The sequence below is a fragment of the Lasioglossum baleicum genome, chromosome 13, assembly GCF_051020765.1.
Source record: "Lasioglossum baleicum chromosome 13, iyLasBale1, whole genome shotgun sequence".
Classification (NCBI taxonomy): Eukaryota; Metazoa; Arthropoda; class Insecta; order Hymenoptera; family Halictidae; genus Lasioglossum; species Lasioglossum baleicum.
In genome coordinates this window covers 12125793-12146830 of record NC_134941.1, presented here as the reverse complement: position 1 = coordinate 12146830, position 21038 = coordinate 12125793, and the positions used below count along the sequence as shown (strand labels likewise).

The window sequence follows — 21038 nt, the reverse complement described above, 5'->3', positions numbered from 1 at the left end:
GATAATGTTATTTTCTATGAAGTTTGCCCGTTCGTAACCGAGTTGCGAGAAGATCGTCGTGGTAGAACCGAAAAATTTGCAGACCGGAAGCTTCCGAAACCGGCGCGTTGTCCTCGGGCAAACAATGCCGCGAACTCGCAATTACGCGAACACTAGATGGACACTTAGGGAACACGGAGGAGAAGAAAATTCGAATTACCGAACACGAAATTGTGGTGCCGCTAATTTCCGACGATTTCGCCAATCATTCTAGCGTAGATTTCCTGTCTGAACGATCCCGAAGAATTCGAAAAGATCCGGGACGTGTACACGCGTTTTATGGTCCTAGAAGTTCGTTGCCACAATTACGTAACTCTCGTTTACACAGTTTTCTATAATAATCTTGACCCGGTTCGCTGTTTTACACGGATTCGTTTCTGCGCGACCTACCGATAAAGACACATCGATTTGTGACTCAGAGTCAGCCCTAAAAATTGTTGTGCCATTGTTCAAAATATTGATTGGATTATTAAATATGTTGGTAACTATGAATTACTAAACATTTAAGTATTGTACGAGGTATTATATCAATTTTATACTCATACGAAGAAAAGAAATATATAAAAAATACTTTTTAAAAAACACGCTTATATTAAAATGCACTAAAAAGGAGAAAATAATTTTTTTCCTGGTTCTCCATAAACTAGATTATTAAATATGTTGGTATCTACGAATTTTTAAACATTTAAGTATTGCACGAGGTATTATACCAATTTTATATTCATACAAAGAAAAAAGTATATAAAAATATCTGTTTAAAAACCACGCTTATATTAAAATGCACTAAAAAGGAGAAACTAATTTTTTTCTTGGTTCTCCATAAAATAGCGAATCCAGTTAAATGATTAATAATATTTTTCCCCAAAATTTTAAGCAATTGGTTCAAAATTTCTTCTGCTATAAAATTACTGTCGGAGTAGATAGGAAAATTTAATCTAAATTTAAATAAAATCGTGACATTAGTGACTATAAATAAAAGCGTGGAGCGCCCACGAAGATTACGTCAATATAGTTTAGCGCTCCACGTGTTTATTTTTATAGTCATTAATGTCATAAAATTTTATTTAAATTTATATAAAATATTTCTATGTATTCCGACACTGATTTTATAACAGAAGAAATTTTGAACTAATTGCTTAAAATATTGCTTAATAATATTATTTATCATTTAACTGGATTCGTTATTTTATGGAGATCCAGGAAAAAAATTACTTTCTCCTTTTTAGTGCATTTTAATATAAGCGTGGTTTTTAAAAAGTTTAACGTACTAAATATGCAAAATGAAAATGTTCTACATTGATTGTGGGATTCAGGAATAAAATGAAAATTTATTTCATCTCTTAATGACTTTGTTACATTGAAAACAACATTACGGAATTCTTAAATTCTTCTAATCTTTTACTGTTTTATATTTCATCCAACTAATTTCTTCATAAATGCATAAACATCCGCAGTCTAATATTAAGGTACGAACGAAGGTGTCCCAATTTCAACCCGGTTTGATATTCTTTACCGTCCGAGGTGTTCAAGCTCGGTCGAGATTTATAATTGTCGCCGATGAAATAAACTTAAAGGGGAGGGCAAGAGGATGATACCGAGAGTGAAATTTAACTAAACAAGATCGCGAAAACGGCCCTTTTGCGGAACTCGGACCCGCGGGAAACGCGGCTAATGGCCGTGGGAGCGCGGCAATTGTCTCCATTGTGACACATGTTTATAATTGTTTACCAGCTGCGTCGAAACGAGCCGGAATTCGAGGCTGTCGCCACTATCGTGGGGAGATTCTCTCGGCAATCGAGGACTCCTTGGTCTTCAAATAACCTAAAAATCCGAAAAAAACGCGTACAAAAATTTCATTCTTTCCGACTGATGCACAAAATCGTGATCGTCGCGCAAGTGCGACGTGTCGAAATGCTTGAACAATGAAAATAAAGATGAGAATACTCCGATGCTCTCGTCGGTAGTTAAGGATCAGATTAATTAGCGGTTAAAAGTTGAATCGCTCGCGAAACGGTCAATTTTCCGACGGCAAACAAGCACGTTTCGCAGGATCACGGAGTACATTCGTTAAATATTCAACGAGATAGACAGCGTCTAAAAAAAAAGCGAGAAAGAGAGAGGGGGAAGAGAGAGAGAGGGCAAAAAAACGTCTCCTCTGGATAGAATGGAATAATAAAATCTGTTCACCTGTTATCATTACGCGACTCTCATTCGGGCCATTAAGATCGCTGTCGTAATCGCGGTGAACGCGACACCGTGGCCTGCACTGCTCTCCACGGATTCATGAATATTCCGATCGATTGTTGTCGCGCGAGCGATCCTGACGTCACCGAGTCGGAAGGATCAAGGATCCAGCCTCCACTTTGCATTCGACTGGCTGGCACAACGCGCCGCCGCGCCACGCCGATGCATCGTCGAGACCGAATCGCTGTTTCGGCGATAAGAACCAGGCAAAAACCTTGACTAATTTCGTGGAGGAGAACGAACGAGACAGACTTTCGACACAGCGGTTCCTGGGTCCGAGGAGGAAATTATGCTAATATCGAGAGCGAGACGGAGAGTCAGGAAATATCCCGCGACTACGAGGGACGATCCCGCTCGTCGCGATTCGATTGCCTAACCGGCCGGCAGTAATTCGAGGAACACGCATTTTATCGAGAGTTCTCGATTAGAGAATCGTACGTGCGGAAACGATGATTTCGAGGATCGGGGACCGTACAGTCGGCGATAAAATTAAGTGGACACCACTAATAACTTACTCGAAATCGCACGATCGAAGTCGGTTCGCTTGAAATTTCTGGCTTACTATTCACCTAAACAATAAGAAATAAAGATTTCGACCTTCGTTTCTCTTTCACACTGAATTTTGTCCACGATGTATGTATGGAATAAGATCGAGCAACGAGGCAATCGTGTTGGAACGGCTCTCGCGGAATCGATCGGCGATCTTCGGCGATAGATCGCGATTGAACTCGCCGATCTTTGCATCAGGTTCGGATGAATATTCAAAGTTTCAACTTGTCAGCCGTGCTCGTCACGGTCTCGCTGTACTCAACACTTGTGTCAGAGATCACCGAGCCGACTATTAATTACGGTTCTTGCGACGCTTTACCGGAAAAATTGCGAGGCTTTCAGGAAAGCATTAAGAGACACTATTAAACGTCTTTCAACGACGGCGAGAAGTCACGTAAATACAGCTATAAAAATTAAAAGCGTGCCGGTCGAATTGACTTCGTCGTTCCTGCTAACAGAGTTTCCATGCTTCCCATAAGTTCGAGCAGAGTGGTTTGCTCCGTTGGATAACGTTGCACGGAATAAAATGTTGAAGAAAGTTACACAACCGTTACCGATCCATAAATTATTGAAAAATATCGACACACGTTGACATACATTTCAGACACGTACGATCTCCGTTGAATAAAAGTCACAAGGTTTACTTTCTTATTGTTAGACTGCAGTTGTTTATGCAATTTTAAGAATGTTTATCCTATTTTGATTGGTAATAACTAGACTGCGGATTTTATGCATTTATGAGAAAACTGAGCACGTGCGATTTAAAGCAGTGGACGAATTACGAAGATTTAAGGACATCGATGTATTAATTTCGGCTTAGCAAGACAATTAAATGTGGAAAGAAATTGCTATTTGGCTCAGTGTCTCGCAATCAATGCAAACATTTTTTATTTTACATTGATTGCAGGACACGTGAGCCAAATAAAAATTGTATTCTTCTTTTAATTATTCTATTAAGCTGAAACTAATACGTCGACGACCTTAAATATTTTTCAAATGGCCGCTACTTTAAATTACAAATACGCATTTTTGTCATAAATGCATAAAATCCGCAGTCTAGTAATAACTTTTGTAGATCGATAATAAATCAATATCGTACTAAATCCTGTCGGATTTCTTTATGAGGAAATTGATTGGGCGAAATATAAAACAAAAAAAGATTTTAAAAATTCAAGAATGTGGAAATGTTGCTTCTAATATATCAAAGTCGTTAAGGAGAATGAAATCAATTTTTATGTTATTCCTGCTTCCCACAATTAATGCAAAACATTTTTATTTTACATAAAGAACCGCAGTCTACTTATTATTAATTTCCAGCGTCAGGGTCACCGCCAAAAGACTTTCAAGCCGGAGACAGAGACGAAGACGGAGACAGAGTGACAAAACAGAGTACTTTTCACCTTCTCCCGGACAAACAAATCAGCCAGAAGAAAGAGCCGGAGTATTCGTCGGCCTTTAATGTTTCATTTTTTTTTTCTCTCCGCGACGCAAACATTTTGGTCGATGAGCGAACGCCTCGGGCGACCATTGTCCGAAGCAGAAAGGAGATGCATCGCTGGCAAGGTCGTTATGTCACCGGGCAACTATTAGACCACTAGTCGAGCCAGGTTCCTCTCCAAAATATTTTTCACCGTGTTCCACCGTGATTTCGAAGGCCGCGCGGCCCGAGGTGGGGGCTAGAACGACGGGGGCCGAGAGAGGAGGACTCCTTCGGTATTTCAAAAGGATTTTCATTAGAGAGAGTGCTCCGCGGAAATTCTTCCCTTTTCTTGCCTTCGATCCTGCGACACGATGGAATTTTCGCGGAAGCGGATTTTCCCTCGCGATTCCGGCAGATTTTTCCCCGTATTGTCGAAAATCGAAAGTTTCGGAGCTGCCACGTTCACCTTGCAGCAACGTTGCATGCTGCTCGATAATTACAACGGCACCGTTCTCATTTCTGCAGGAATGGAGCGAACAAAGTAAAAGAAAGTATTCTAATATGTCTGTGGTTGTAAGAAATATCGCCTTTAAAAGTTTCATCGATTAAATTGCATTATTTTTTTGAGCCACTCGAATTTACTTTCATGACCTTTTCCTGGTAAATAGGTACAGTGACTCCCACTAATATTCGGACACTCTTAAACACACCATAACATCTTATACATATATTGGACTATGTGATTTGAACTTTTTTGGGAAGCTAGAGCAACTAGTTTACTACAGGATGTGCAAAGAAATTTTTTCAAAAATTACATTCGGTCGGAATTGTAGAGAAAATACTAAAAGTTGCATCTTACAACTTGTTTATAACGACAGGCATTGAAACATGTAAGAATCCTTAGAATTACTGCAGTTGGAGGCCGAAAATCGTGAAAAACTGCAATTTTTACCATCTTTAAACGTTTGTTGCTCATTGCAACGTCGACCGATATTGATGAAATTTTTAGAATACGTTTAATTGATACAGATCTACGAAACGTGTTTTCTAAATTTTCCATATAAGCCCACATAAAAATGTAGAAAAATACAACTTTCAGTATTTTCTCTGCGATTCCGACAACATGCAGTTTTCTCAAAAAATGTTGTCACGTTGTGTAGCAAACCAATTGTTTTAACTTCTCAAAAAATTGCAAGTAATATATTCTAATATTAAAGATGTTATGGGGTTTTTAAGAGTGTCCGAATATTAGTGGGAGTCACTGTAAATCCTATAATCTAGTTTGAATTGTTGTTAATTGCGGTTAACGATTAAATTTCTACTTTAGTCGTTAATTGCGATTAACGATTATCAATCGTCAATTGGATAATTGATCAATGATTATTGCTGAAATTTCGAAATGAAACACGTAATCAGAACTGTATGAATACTGAAAAAAATGTAAACTGAGTTTAGGTGTATTGTCATTTGGTCCATAATACAAATTCTGTTTAAGTGCTTTTGTTTTTTTTCGATGATTTCTTTTTTTAAACAACGATTGACGATTAAATCAATCGATTGAAACAATCGCCGATTTATTCGACGATTCCTTCATTTAATCAACGATTGACGATTAACTTCATCAATCGATTGAATCGATCGCCGATTATTCGACGATTCCTTTTTTTAATCGTATACATTAATCAATCAATCATGATTAAAATTTTGATCGATTAATGGCCAACAATGCCTCGCCGCCGCGCCGTGTCTGTGCGTGGCGCACCGACTCCACTCGTGGAGTGGATGTCGGCTTGATCGGGATCGATAAAAAAAAGAAACTTTCAGAGGTGGTTTCCTCGAAAATTCCGTCGCGTTGACTTTTCCGCGCCACCCGTTACAAGGTGGAATCAGCCTTGTAAATGCACTGTTGAATTTTTAATTCGATCCGCAGGGTTATGAATAAGGAATCGAGCTCGACAGGTTAGAGAGGCGGCTGCTGCAGCCAAGTTCAAAGATCGAAGTTCCCGGCGGCGTGGCGTCGCGCGGTGCAATATGGCGTGCCGTGGATTCAGAAGAATTTGAATCCTTAGGAAATCAAACGGCCGAGACGAGGGGATTACCTCGGCTCGTTTAATGAAAAACTGAGCCACGGGATTAGCGCGCGGAGTCCGAAGGGAGGAGAAAGTCGAGATTCTTGACGGGAGAAAGAGGCAGGCGGCGGCGGCGGCGGCGGCGCGGGGCGGTGTGTTCGCTCGGTCTTTTTCTTGGTCTTTTACAGCAGGAATTCCGTGGAGTTGAGAGAAGGTTTTCTCGGTCGGCAGACACACCGTCTGGCGATCGTCTAGCTTCGATGATCGGTAGTTCAGGTGTTTTTACGGTTCCCCCACCCCCTTCTCTCCACCTCCTCATCGTATCCCCCGACGCGCTATTTTTTTCCTTCTAGCCGCCGCCGCCGCCGCCGCCGCCGCCGTTTCGGTTTGATGGCTTTTCCAGAGATTTTACCGTCCGGGCGCCAAGTTTTACGATGTCGTTCCTGGATTTTATATCACGACGTCCCGTTCCGCCGATGAAGAACGAGTCGATTTACACGTCGCTTCACGGAAACATGGCCCGCGGAAACGAGCCCTTTTTCCACCGTAAATTCCCTTGGAATTTACTCGCCGCCACGACCCCCGAGGAACCGCGAGCGATCTGCTCTCTCGGTGCTGTTCTATCCTCGCTGCTTGCTTTAAATAATAGTCGACGATGGACGCCACTTTTATGCTGCGCTTCTGCTCGACCGGCCCTTAAGAACATGTGGAGCCTACCAGACTTTCCAAAGTGACCTAAATATTTACGGGGCCTATCAGAGTCCTTCCAAAAATTCTGGGACTTACTAGTCTTCTCAAAGTCTTCCCAAAAATTCTAGAACCCCTCAAAGTCTTCCAGAGTCCTCCTAAAAATTCTGGGACCTATCAGAGTATTCTCAAGGTCCTCCCAAAAATTCTAGAACCCCTCAATGTCTTTCAGAGTTCCCCTAAAAATTCTGGGACCTATCAGAGTATTCCGGAGGTCCTCCTAAAAATTTGTTGAACCCACCAGAGTCCTTCCAGAGTCCTCCAAAAAATTGCACAGCCTGTCACAATCTCCGCAAAGTCCTCTAAAAATTGTGGAACCAACCACGTCTTTCGGAACAACTCGCCATCAATTCGAGATCCCCGCAGATGTCTTCTCTCGCCATTCAAACCGTCGCATATCAATGCCATTAACTTCGTTGACAGGCTGCGAAGCGATTCATTAGCCTGCAATTCCCGGCCGGAAACGAAAGTGCGGGATATCAACGGTAGATCGTGTGGATCGAAGTCGATCTTCGTCCACTTTCCCGCTTCGATATTTATCTTCATTAGAGAGAAACGCGCGTGAGTGTGTTTCGAAACGCGTCGCGTCGCGCGTCGGTCCTCGCGGCCAATTACTTCATCGAAACTGTCGTGGTTCTCTCGTTTCCGCTGTTCTCTCGCGATCCCATGATTTGCCGCGCGAAGCAAACCGAAAGTGAGAGAGAGAGAGAGAGAGAGAGGGAGCGAGAGCAACGTTCTCGCCGGAATCAGGCCCTCTTTCGAGAGACCGGAATTTCGGCGACATGCGATCCGAGCATTAAGGAATAGTCGGGGAACGTTTACGCGAGCGCTCCAGGGCTGATCTCGGCCGGGCCGGAATGAAAATGTTCCTGGGATTCGAATTCGAGACACGCGAGGCGATAATAATGACGGGTCGAGGCCGATCCGCCGATTGAGTCATTACTTAACGCGTTCGATCTTCCGGGTGCGACGTTACCGGATCGAATCGACCCTGTTCCGCTAACGAGCAATTGTAACGACCATTTACGCCGCTCAATCCCTCGTTTAAAAATACGATTTAGGCAAAATTACTGATCTGACCCCCCCCCCCCCCAAGGAGTCCGACTCTCTCACACACAGAAGTCTCGTCAAAATCGGCTTGTGCAACTCGAACACGTTTCTTCATGAAACACGGACTCGAACGCTGTATTTATACAATTTTCAATCAGTAGATTGCCTTTTCAACCGACTCACTGTTTTGTTATTTTTTCCATGGACCGTTTCGCAACTCCAGAAGAATAAGCAAGCCAGCCTGTGTGCTATCGAAAGGCTGTCAGTGTCAATACGCGACGGTTAATGTCACCGTGCGTTCTCCCCGAGAGAAGTTTCGTCACGACTTCCGTTACACGAAACGTAATCGCGGCGAACGGCCGACTCTAATGACCCTTTGGCTTCGACCATGGTAATTCCCGGTCGTGAAGCGATTCCTTCGCGGCCCTCTGCCGATCCCATGACGCCCTGGCCGCTCGTTAACGTAACAGATAACGACTTTCACCTATGCGTGATCCGCAGCTGCGGAGAGATCCTCTTCTCGCCGAGACTCTTCTCTCCCTCTCTCTCTCTTGTTGTTTGCTCGCCGTGATAGCCGGCCGAGCTTTATTTTCTCGGCTCTCCGTGTCGCCACAGGTGGTTAACACGGTGTTTCCAACCGGGAATGATGAATATGTTAAGCAGCCTCGTTCGAACGTGCGCGCGCCTCGCTCGTTTCGCTTTCTGCTAGACGATTCTCCTCGGAAAACTACCCCCAGAAATATTCCCAACAACATAGTCCACATAATGCCCGATGATTTAGGCAACAGGTCCCGGCATGTAAACGTCCAGAATTTTTTCTAATCAGTTTAAGAAATCATGTTTTCATGCCCTGCTTCAGAGAACATGACTCGTTCCAAGATTACATCGTCTACCAGATGATGTACCTTACCTAAGACGTCAGGTTAAAGCGAATCTCGTTGCTCATCGTAATGCAATTCACACCGCAGTATTGGGGACATTACCAATGATTTCTGTGCCGCAGTAATGGGCTGATCCTTCGCTTTAATGTACGTGATTCTGGGGACTTAATTTTTTAGTAGGTAGGCAAGACTATCTGAATAATAATAAAGCTTTTCCCTATTTAATTGAAAGCTACATAAAGAATGTACAATCATGCGAACAAGATTATTTTTCTCTTTCCAATATGAGAATTATTGACAATTTTATTTGCCTCGCCAACGAGAATACATTCTCATTGAATTATATAAATTTATTCGGAGAGAGAAATATTTGTGTCTACGTATTTTCATCTCATTGTTTTTAATAGGGATGGGATCAATTAGCTCGCAAACAGGTTCGAACTTTGATTGATTGTTTTTTTGAACGTTTTTTTAACCTTGAGAAAATTCGTTAAGCATGTAGAAAATTTGATCAATCCTGAGGTCGTAGAAAAATTTTGAGACCAGATTTGAAATCAGCGTGAAAAAATCTACGGGAAATGAAGTAGAGCATGTTCAAAAACAATTTTTTCCGCGCGTGGTATTGGAAAAACCACAATTTTTCTCGAAATTGTGCAAGTTTAACGAATTTTCTCAACGTTAAAAAACGTTCGTACCATAATCTCCCTATTTTTCCCATATTCTGCCAAGTTTAAACTTTAATTTTAAAAAAATTTCATCGCTCTACCTCATTTCTATCGAAAGCTCTTTGATTTTGACACAGATTTCGTCGGTTTGGCCTACTGTGCGCCGCGCCGGAGCAGCCTTACGTTGCCACGTGCAAGAATACGAAAATTCGTAACGATATTCATAAAAATTTCGACAGTTTCGAAACTGTTCCACCAAAAAAGATTCGAGTATACTTGCAAGTATTATTTACGTTTACCACAGTACTTGTAAAGGGTTCGAAACTGTCCGTGGCAAAGGTTCGAGTATACTTGGGAGTACTATTTTTTTTTTTCGAAGTACTTATAGAGAGTTCGAATTCCATCAATCAAGTTTTGAACCTGTTTGCGAGGTACTTGATCCCGTCCCTAGCTACGGGTCAAGAATATACTGGGCCACCGCAGTCGGAGGGATGATGTTCCTGTCGGGAACGATCGAGGGAGGACGTAGCGTGATTCTGTGTCCGGAATCATCGATCCCAGTTTCCCGAGGCGGAGCAGGCTCTCGCCGGCAATGACCTAGCCCCGTCATTCTTTTCCCCGTCGCGGTCTCCCCGAAGGGATTAAGTAATCCGGTGGCTTCACTCGTAAAAGGTGAAGCACGTTTCCATAAATGTTTTTCACTGCCAATGGCACGCGCGACGTGTCGTGTCGATCGGCCATTTACGAGACACACGCGCTTTCCCCCGTCGCGTCCCCGCGCCGCTCTCTGCGCTCTACGCGCAGAGCAAACTCCGTGAGCGCCGATTCACCCGATAAGTGAAAAGAACCGGGGCAAAAAGTCGCCTGTGTGCTCATTCACCGGATCATTTTTTCCCCCGAGCCGATCCCGATGATGAACGAACGGGACGCGCGGTTCTCCATTCACGCGTTTCATTCGTAACACGCTCGCGATGATTTTTTTCTTTTCTCGGCTTGCATTCTATACCTATCGATCGAAGATCCCCGTTCACTCGAATTTTATTGGGGTGGACTCGTTTTTCCGGGTTTGCAAGGGTGCGGGACTCGCCTTCTCATTTCTCGATAACACAAACACGTTTTTTCAATAGTAAAAAAAAAGATTAACGTTTATCAGTAGTCAAAAACGCTAGATAAAAGATCGATCTAGGGCGCTATCGCCCTCAAAAGTCCTATTTTTTTCGTTCACGAGGCGCAATTTGCATTATTCGTAAGCATACACGCAGAATAATGCAAATTACGCCTCGTAAACGAAAAACTAGGACTTTTGAAGGAGATAGCGCCCTAGATCGATCTCTTATCCAGCGTTTTTGACTACTGAGAGAAGGCGAATCGCGTACCCTTGCAATCCTGGAAGCGAATCTACCGCCTTAACGGGAAGCTGATTCGATTCTACGTTTCGATTAACCCTCGCCTTGTTTCTTTCGCAACAGCGCTCGCAAAAGGCGGTTGACTTGGTGGCAGCCGGAGTGAAAGGAAAACCCGAGATCTTTGCAGTTCGTACAAATTTTCTGAAGTGCGTTGACCCACTGGAAGTTACCTAGACACACGAGACTCCAAAAAAATATCTCAATCTACGCAAATGATCGTGATGCTTGAACGAACCGTCTTCCAAAAGTAATCTCGGCGTTCAAACGAATGCCTTTAATGAATGTTTGCGGTATCGCGGGCCACTCGGCTTGGGAGAAAATAACGAAGCAACTGTCTGGTGAAACAAGTGCACTGGAGGTACGGCGAGGCGAGCAACGAGTTGTGACTCGTCTTTTTTCCGGGGTCAAAGGAGAGAGACGGAGGGATCCGCGAGACACGCAGGGGTTCGCTTATTATCGGATTCATCAGCCGCGCGAACTTTAATAAGAGAGGAAAGGGGGGGTCGGGTCGGTCGGGTTTCTCGAGTGGCCCGCGAACTTGACCCATTTCAGCTCGAGGAAGAAAAAGAGGGAAGAAAGCGGACAAAAAGCTCCGACACGCGGAAGAAGGAAAGTATAAAACGAAGGACAAAGAGCCCCGGGACCGGTAACCGGGCACGGAGCGGCGCGCGCGGCACACTGAAAAATAAAATAATAAAAAAAAACCCTGACGCGCGGGGACACGGCGGAATGATAAATTCGCGTTCACACGTGTTTTTTGCCCGGCCTCCACCTGCCCCCACCTGATTCGATCCTAATCGACGATCTTACGTCACGGATGCAAAGTCACAACCGGTTTCCGACAGCGAACGGGCCTTACGAACTGTTTACACGTAGCGTGCGTCAGCTTCGGGCCCGGTCTCCCTCTTTCTCTCTCTGCCGCTGTTTCCTCGTCCGTCTCCGCCTCGGATTCTGGACAGCCAAAGGTCTCTCCGGTGCTGCGTTATCTAATAATAAACTCGCAAGACGAGAGGCGAGATCGCTCGGTGAATCTCCGCTCGATCGCACGCGATCCATCGATTTTTCCGCGCACAAGAATCACCGCGAAAATCGAGGTATTTTTCGAAAACTGACTGTACTTTCAGCCGAAACAATTCTTGCACGGCTAAATGTTTGCAGGTTCGATAAATCAAGCAAATACGTTTGATTTGATAACGGGAAAAATGAAAAAGAGTCGCGTGTATAGAAGATATTCTAGATGGAACGGTATGTTTGGAGTCTCGAGTGAAAACAGCTTCGAGCGTGAATGATTAATTCCTTCTAATTGCAGGAGGCTGGACTGGCAGCAGTTCCATCTGTTTAGAGATCGCGGTTAGCGAACCCTATCCGCCGCAGGATAGACCGAAATGAAATTCACACCCCTCCCGGTGAAAACTAGAAAAAGTGGGGCCACCGTTCGGCGTTCGCCTCTGTTATTTCAATATCCGCGAATGGCAGCGCTATCGAGTATTGAGTGTAAATATTTGCGCGGCGCTCGACGTTTATTCAACGGCCGAAACGGCTCTCCCCCGTGCCGTCCGGAGAGAAAGGTCGAGGGCCAAAGAGAGAGAGAGAGAGAGAGGGGGATGGTGGGGAGGGTTAGGGAAGGGAAACGCGCATAATTACGCGGCTTCTCCGCGAAGCGCGGGAATTTTCGAGCAATTAAGCCGGGGGACGGAATTAAGCAAAGAGACAGAGCGGCCGTGCCGCACTCACCCTTCTGCAGCTGGCCGTGGTCCGCGTTCATTTTCGCCTGCAACAGAAAGTGCTGCGCTTCACTAAGTAGAATTAGCACGGGGCCCGCGAAAATTCCGGCGATTCGGTTAAAATATGTGCGACCGGCTGGCTCACCTCGTAACCTTGTTTCGCGCCCCGTCCGCCGCCCCAGTAGTCGCTCTCCTTGTCGTGGGGGTTGCATTGCTGGAACAGAAACCATGGGGGCACCGTTACATCCTCCGAACATTTCGCTGAAAAACTATGTCCGATCTTTTTACGCCGGCATTAGATCGCTGCGTGGCCGAATTAACTAAAATTTCTTTCGGGTAGGACTCTGGCAACGTTAGGTGAAAATAGGGGTGCGAATTCGGGCGTTCATAAAAGGCTGAATTAGGTGCCGTTTAAGTACGCCTTTCGATCTCCGTGGATAAATTTAACAAATTGAAGTGTAACATTGTTGCAGGTTAGAGGCATCCTAGCTTCAATAACAAGGCGTATTACAGGGTGACAAGAAATAACGGAGTTAATCATTTCTTATTATAATTCTGTCAAGTTGACGAATTTTGAAAAAGCAAATAATAACAACCATAACATGGACCTTTAGTATTCATGTATTTAAGAAGTTTCGAAGTGGCCACCCTTTGAGCCGATGCAGAGGCTCAAACGTGTGTCTTGAAATTTTCGGCAATGGGCCGCAGCTCTTCTGGCGTCATTAGGTACTATGGCTGTAAAAAGTTGCGAGATCAAACAAAATACGACCAAGTTCGTTAGCTTAGAAATACCTCTTGCAATACTGAAAAAAGCGTTTGTAAAAATTACTTTAAAAGAACGCTATTTAATTTTTAAAGAGTTACATGGAGGGCTAAATTACTCAAACTTGGCCGTTACTTTTTAAATCAATGACCATAAAAGGCGTTAGGTAGCGGCCAAGTTTGAATAATTTAGCCCTCCACGTAACTCTTTAAAAATTAAATAGCGTTCTTTTAAACTAATTTTTAACTTGGCCGTATTTTGTTTGATCTCACAACTTTTTACGGTCATAGAAACTTGGCTCCTGTTTACAGGATGTTTTTGTTGGGATCACTCTTATCCCCTTTGTATCGTCGTCACCAAGACGACGCTCGACATTCGCAGCAATATGTTTCGTCATCGATTCGCTATAAATTACTATCTCGCGGAGGAAGGTCCATGAAGGGTTGCCGATTGTCCCCGAGAAGTCGTATTTCTGGAATCCTCGGTGTGGTCGGTGGGGAATCGATGGTTTTCGTTGGAGGGCACCGGCACCTTGAAAAGCAGCGAGGGTAGCTCGATAATTGGCAAGCGTGGTGGCGGCAAGGGTTGTAGGTGAGAGGCCTCGCCACGGCTTGGCAAGGTGGTGGAGTGTGATATGCCGGGGGAGGCATTCGAAGTGGTGGGCGGCGAAGAGGGTCGCGGCTGGCAAAACGGGGGTGGCGGGGGCGGTTCGGAACACTGTCTAGACACAACAGAGACAAGGGTGGCGAACCTGGCCTCCGACCTTGGGCATCACTCGGCCTTCTGCGGAGATAAACAATCCCGACCCTCGAACGGTGTTTCCCGGCGTAACTTGTTACGCGCGGACTTGTCTCCGGCAGAGTTGCGTGGGAGTGACGGTGAGAGTCGAGAGGAAAGAGTCTCAAATATCGTCGGAATATTTAATAAATGCCCTTCGAAACGGTCGTCGAAGTATTTACCCGAAAAACTGGAGATTTAGCGTACGGCCAGGAGAAAATTAGATTTACGTCGGAAATTCGATCCGCCCGGCCCGAAGGGCGTCACAAATAAAACCCTTAATTCCGAGCGCTGGACAGCGAACGCCCCACGAGGGAGTTCCCGAAATCTTTCGAATTTGTTCTCGCTAAATCATTCAGCGATCCACTAATTGCTGGCCCGGAGAAAATTCTATCCCCCGAGCCGTGTTCCCAGAGTCGGGAACTCGCAGAGGGGTTAGTGTAAACGGCGAAGCGCGGAGACGTCGGACGCCGAGGACGCCTATGGATGACCTCGTTTCCCTTCTCATGACCCCCTAAACCACAGACCAGACCCTCCGCAACCCTCCAACTCGAAGGACCTTGCGTGTGGTCACGTATTCTCCTCGAAGGACTGGAACGCGATATGTAAAGGAACACGCGGGGGCGGTTTATTTTCTGCCACGGAGCCGGAGGGGTTGGAGAATTTATTATCCGAATAAAAAAACGTCGGGGAACAGAAGTAAACTGGTATATCGGTTCGAAGGGAAACGTTAACCGGCTCGTAGGATCGTTTTCGCTGAGAGAATAGCGAGCACGGTCGATAAAATTCGAGAAGCCGAAGGGCTGGCTGCGAGCGAAGGGACTTTTCATTTATCCGGGAGGTTCTCGAGACGGAGGAACGATCGACCAGACTCTCTCTCTCTCACTCTCGCCGAGGAAATCGATATTACCGTCGTTCCGCGGGCCAAATTTTACGCCCCCGTAAATCCGAGGGTGCAGGGCCGACCCAGAAACCGAAGCGAAGGGACACCATAAGGCGTCGAAAGGGCGATACTTTCGTCTGTCGCTCTACAGGTGGCTCGTGAAACGATCCGATTCCTGCGAGAAACTCGAAGAACGCGAAGGGATATGCATTTTTGGGGGGCGAGGCTGGTCAAGCGAGCCCTAACGCGACGATAGCTCTCCCTCCACCATTTCTCCGAGGGAATCCCTTTGGCTATCGTCCCGGTATTCGGGGGTAATTTCGGGGAAACCGAGACCTGACCGAGATACCTCCCTCACCGTTCTGCCCCCGGAGTCTTAACTCGTGAACGCTTTCCAACTAGAGGATGAAGACGTCGCCGAACCCCGCAACATTTATTCTCGTTACTCGTTCGGGTTTTAATGGCTCCGCTCGAGTAATTGCTTAACCCATTTGCATCGTTAGCGCATACAACACGCGCGCGCAACTTTTCTGGTCGCCGTTACCAAAGCGCCGTTGCCTTCTCGGATGATGATGTTGTAAGTTATTTGTGCAAGCAATTAGTCGACTACGCACGACAAATACGTACACGCCACTGCAATACGAAGTTCCCTTTTACTTCTTCAAATTTTCCAACTGAACCACCCCTTGCTCTACGCGATTTTCACGAATCTAAAGCTGCTGGAACTCGATATTATAGGGCAAGGGGTTAGACGCGATAAGAGGAGTAATAAGGGCATCGATTTTCAGTCTTTTTGGGAACGGTCGGAATAAAAATCAGAGTGGGGGATTTTCGGAGGGTGGGAACAGCTCTCGGGCACCGGAAGTCGACGCTCTTCGTCTATTTTAAAATTAGGGCGACGTCGGAGCAAGGTGCAACACCTATCTCGCAGGCGGAAATGGTTTTTCGAGCAGGAAGAGAGCGGATCATCCCTTAAATCCGCTCGTCCCCTGGCATATGGTATCGTGATCGGTCACGCGACGCTCGGGATTGCTTCCCAAACGAGCGAGACGAATAATTGAAGCGTTTCGATCCTGGGGACAGGCTCTCTCCGCGCAGGCGACCGCCTAATGTCAGCCTCTGACATTTCGCTGGCATTTGCGATAAGGGTTTCGCGGCCCGAGACACAGACGATTTTCGCACCTATCTCGCCGCGAAGAATGGCGACTGTCTGTTCGACGTTGCTGGCCCTTGGTCGACGATCAATTCACCCGGATCCACCCCCGACGTGGACACCCCGGGTTCTTCAAAAATTCAAGTCGATAATTTTCTATATAGACAGGGAACGCGGCGAGGGCTGTCCGATCCAACCCTTACGTCCAGGCGAGCGTGTACACACGTGTAGTAGATGGTTCACGTACACATGCATACGTGGAGGCGAGTGTGTACGCGCGAGCGCGCCCGCGTGCAAGAAGGGGTAGGTGGAAAAAGCGAAAAGGAGGGAAAAAAATGGAAAAACGTGCTCCACGATCCCCGGATTGGTAATCCAACCTACCACGAGCAGCTCGAAGCGAAGATAAAGAAGGGAAGAAAAAAAAAATACATTTTAGCTCGCATCCAGGCGCTGCAGCCACCCTCTCCTTCCGCTCCCACCCCCTTGCGCTGCCGCCACCCCCCTCAGCCGCCTCCTGTTCCGTACGTCGGTGTAGGTGGTCGGGCCGATAGTCGAGAGAGCGTCCCGATAGCAAAAGGACGCCTACGCCCGGCGTCGGAGGGTGGCCGGGGAAAAAAATCACAAGGATAGTAGGGTGTACGGGGAAGGAAAGGGAGTGAGAGGCCGGCGGGCGAAGAGGCGAGAGGGTGTAGGAGGCAACGGGAGGAGAGCAGAGAGAGAGAGAGAGGGAGAGAAGCGCACGGATCGAAGGAGAGAGCAAGAAAGGGGGATGAAAAAGAAGAGAAAAGAGACAGAGAGGAAGGAGGGCGCGCTCGAGGCGAACCTGGGCCGAGAGGGGATGAGAGGGGCACGCGGGGGTGGCGGGCGAACCGTCGGTCCGGGGCGAGGGAGGAGGAGGAGGAGGAGGGCAAAGAGGTGTAAAAAAAATATCGGAGCCGAGGAAACGGGAGGAAAAAATCGGCCAGTCTCTCCGGAGGAAGGAGGAGGAGGAGGAGGTGGAGGAGGAGAAGCTCGGCCGGGGAACGAGGGGTGGAAAGATAGACGCGGAGGGGGAGGATCGTGGAAGGATCGAACGATGGGGGGCGCAAGAGAAGGAAAGAGGGGTGGCCAACGGGACGGATGAAAAATACATCGGAGGAGAACCCGGAGTCGAAGACTGCGCCGATTCGAACGGGGAAAACGTACGCCACTGTGGCGACGGTGGCGGGGCATGAAACTGGGGAGAACCCCTTTGGAAAAATCAATCCGTCTCAAGAAAAACATTTAACAGTTTCGGGGACGATGTGTATCGGACGCTGGAACGCAACGAGATCTCTGGCGCCCGGAGACTTTGTAAGCGGGTTAAACCGCGATCTTAGGAATTCCGGTCCCCAAATGAAGCTCTCGAACCAAGAGTCACGCGTTCTCGGTGTCCGGTGGGTGTCGGGTGGTGCGGAGAGAGGAGGGGGTCGGCGAAGGATCTGGCAAGGGGGTTGAAGCGGCGCAGAAAAAAAAAAGAAAGGAGACGAAGAAGCCGGGGACGTGGAAGAAAAGGGGAGAAGGCGTACGCGCGGCGAAAACCGGACGAAGACAGAGAGACGCGCGCGCGGCGGGAAAAGTGGGTGGTCGGCGGAGGAAAAAGGAGAAAAATCAACAGTAAAAACGGGGAGAGAAGGAGAGGGAGATGAGAGAGAGAGAGGAGAGACAAGGAGAGAAAGCCAGCAGGAGACGGAGGGAGGAGCGAGACAGAGAGACAGAGAGAAAGAGGGGCCCACACCGTGCACATGCGTGACCGTCCGTCCGCGTACGAGGCGGCGTGTATTGATCAGCCAAAGAGCGCCACGACGCCGGGCGTCCTTTCTGCGAGCCTTGCTTTTTTCGGCACGACGGCCGAGGGTGGAGGAGCTGCTAGATGCCGGGGAGGGCGGCCGGAGGGGGTGTGTTAGGCGGTTCGCGGCGAGAAACGAGAAACGCGGGGGGTGGAGGCAGAGGAGGCAGGAGGCCGCGTCGCGACCTAGCCCAACGGACGCCCGTCGTGACGTCACCCCCTCTTTCTTTATCTGTCGTTATTTGCCACCCTTCTCACCCTCACCCTGCTCCCTCTATGAGGGGACGCAACCATCCCTTTGTGTATCCCGAGAATCGGCGAGATTTCTCGGCTCCCTATAATTTTCGACGACGTTCCTGCGGGGGCTGCTTGCCGGAAACTTCTCCGCGACTCGATAAAACGCGCCCGCTTCCCCCGCGGCTTTCCCCGACAAATTCGTTAGGGATCCACGAACAATGATCCAAGATTACGGAGATTTCCAGCGAGAGACTCGCCGGTGAAAGTTTACGCCGCGGGTTAAATATTGGGTCAGCCAACCTAGGAGTCCTATCCTTCTCCATTCGTACTTGCGTCTACTCTTAAGCGCCCATCCTTCAGATGAGATCGACAACACTGTAGATTTCTAGAGCAATCAACTTCCTGATTGCATGTTCGAAGAGTTGCTAGGATTTCGAATTCAAATTCATCCGACCCCAGAAACTCTACCTCGAGATTTGGAGAACCACCCTTGTCACTCTCTTCCATTCGAAACATGTACTCCATATAAGTCGTAAATATTTTTTACAGCATCCTTATATGTCCATTGCATTTTTAAACTCACACTGCATACAGAATATCAAGAATGCAGTCCGCTCACATTCGGTCGTTTGACTCTCTCTCTCTCTCTCTCTCTCTCTCGTAAGTAGAAAATATTGTTCGAAATATTTAAGGAAACCACAGGCGTTTATGTGCGCGAAGAAGAATTAGAAACGACACGATGACCTTAATATCCCCATGCACAGAGAAGCAGTGAGAGATTATTATGTAGCAAAGAGAGATGAGAGTTTTCCTTGGTTTCTCACCCTTCGTCGAGTCGGTCCTCCGATTTTTATTGTTTCGTTACGGGCCGGGCGAGAAAGCGGCGCGTAAAAGTCTCGCGGCGGCGAGGGAAACTTTCGGAATTCGCTCGCGGATTTAATTCCGCTAAAGACACTTGCCGTGGAATATGATAGCTCGTCCCAGCGTATCCTGCCGGCGCTTCTGTTGCCTTTTCATTTATTTGTTTCACGTCCGCAGTCTCTCGTCGCTTTTCCGGCCGCGTACCGCCCGCGATGCTTCCTTCGTTAACGCAAAACAAGTGCTTCGTCCTGTGTTCCGCCCCCGCCCCCGCCTGTCGCCGGATTAAAGGGAAGCTGTTTAATCCGCGATGCTTCAATTTTTCGCCGAGAACGCCGAGCGTACCAACGGAAGAGACATTTCGAATCCGTAAGAATCTACCTCGGAGAAAAACATTCGCAAGCCCTTCGCGAAATCCTCTTATTAACTGTCCCGAAACAAAAGACGCATCTCTCCGTTTCTCTTGATCGCGAATTCAGCCAAGCCGAGCGGACAAGAAACGAAGAAAAGAGTCGCTCGTTGATGGGACAAGATTATTGGTTGAACGCTGGAAAAATATGACGAATGAAAAAATAATAGAAGGGCAGATCTTCGGATTATAAATAATCGGCCGTCGACCCTACCACAGTTTTATCTCGAGCTTCTCTCTCTGTCTCTCTCTCTTCTCCTACCCCACAACGATCTGGCCGACATCGATTCGACGCCGAAGTAGGCTAGACCGCTCAATTCCTGTCAATCTTTCACGGTTAACGTCACGTTCTTCCGCCACCCCTTCCTACAGCCATACCTCGAGGCTCTCTCTCTCTCTCGATCTCCACCCCCATGGAAATTTTGCGAAGAATTCTTTCGTGGTCGCCGACCACTTTTCGGTCGGGCAAGATTAAAGATCGGCGGTCGACCCCTTTTAGTCACCGCTTACAAGCAGGGGATACTCCGGATGAATTCCCACCCCCATCCAACGGGGACAAGCCTCGCACAAGGGTAAAACACCCTACATTCGGATTCACATTTCTCTGAACAAGACGGGGGTGAAATTTTGTACAAAATGGTCTCCCGATATCGTCTCCGAAGGGTTAATGAAACACCAGATTAATTAAAGATGGGGTAAGAAAGATATGTCCGTTTCGGAGAACAGTAAAGAACGATTGCTATGGCAACCCATTGCCCCCGTTCGTAGAGAAACCGTATCGAGAGTCAACAAGAGTATGTGCTTAACTTTCCGTGTGCAGGTTCGGTCGTCAAGAGATCCACAGGGTTCCTCGAAAAAACTCGTCGGCCCCATAAAAAGCGTTCCGACCCCCGTTTCATCGCTGGCAAAGTGCGTCGATGTTGTGTCTTGCCGGCTGATGGGACGATCCAGTGTTTGAAAAGGACTACTTAATTCTTAATGCCCCCGAAGGGCCTCTCGTAGCTCGACTATCCGCCGGGATCAACGTTCCACTGGATCCTCGATCCCTATCCGACGCATTCTCCGTCGATCATGCGACTCGATGCGCTTCGTTTGCGGCTTGAATCGAGTCGCGGCTCGATGAACAATTAATAGACAAATTTTCCGCGCGTTGGAGCTTCGTTCTCAAAACAAAAATTCTCGCAGACGCCTTTAGGGTGGACGGGGAAGCATGGTTTCTTTACTGGACTGAGAGAAACAGCGATCAATTGCTCATAGTTTGCTATTTTTCGGAGACGTGGCCTAAAGGCGCTAATAACTCCTATTAAACTTCATTATTCAAAATATTTGTTGCAGTATTAATAGACTGCGGATTTTA

At 47.0% G+C, this 21038-nt stretch overlaps 1 protein-coding gene across 2 annotated transcripts in view; it reads right to left on the bottom strand.

Moving 5' to 3' along the window:
* The window catches only part of LOC143215416 (zinc finger protein rotund), a 215643-nt gene that overhangs the window by 91782 nt on the left and 102823 nt on the right, over nucleotides 1–21038 (bottom strand). For both annotated transcript variants that reach the window (XM_076437530.1, XM_076437529.1), the window contains exons 3-4: nucleotides 12940–13008; nucleotides 12805–12856 (exon numbers count right to left, since the gene is read on the bottom strand). In XM_076437530.1, coding sequence (XP_076293645.1) covers nucleotides 12805–12856; nucleotides 12940–13008 — 121 coding nt within the window. The remainder of the gene's footprint in view (nucleotides 1–12804; nucleotides 12857–12939; nucleotides 13009–21038) is intronic.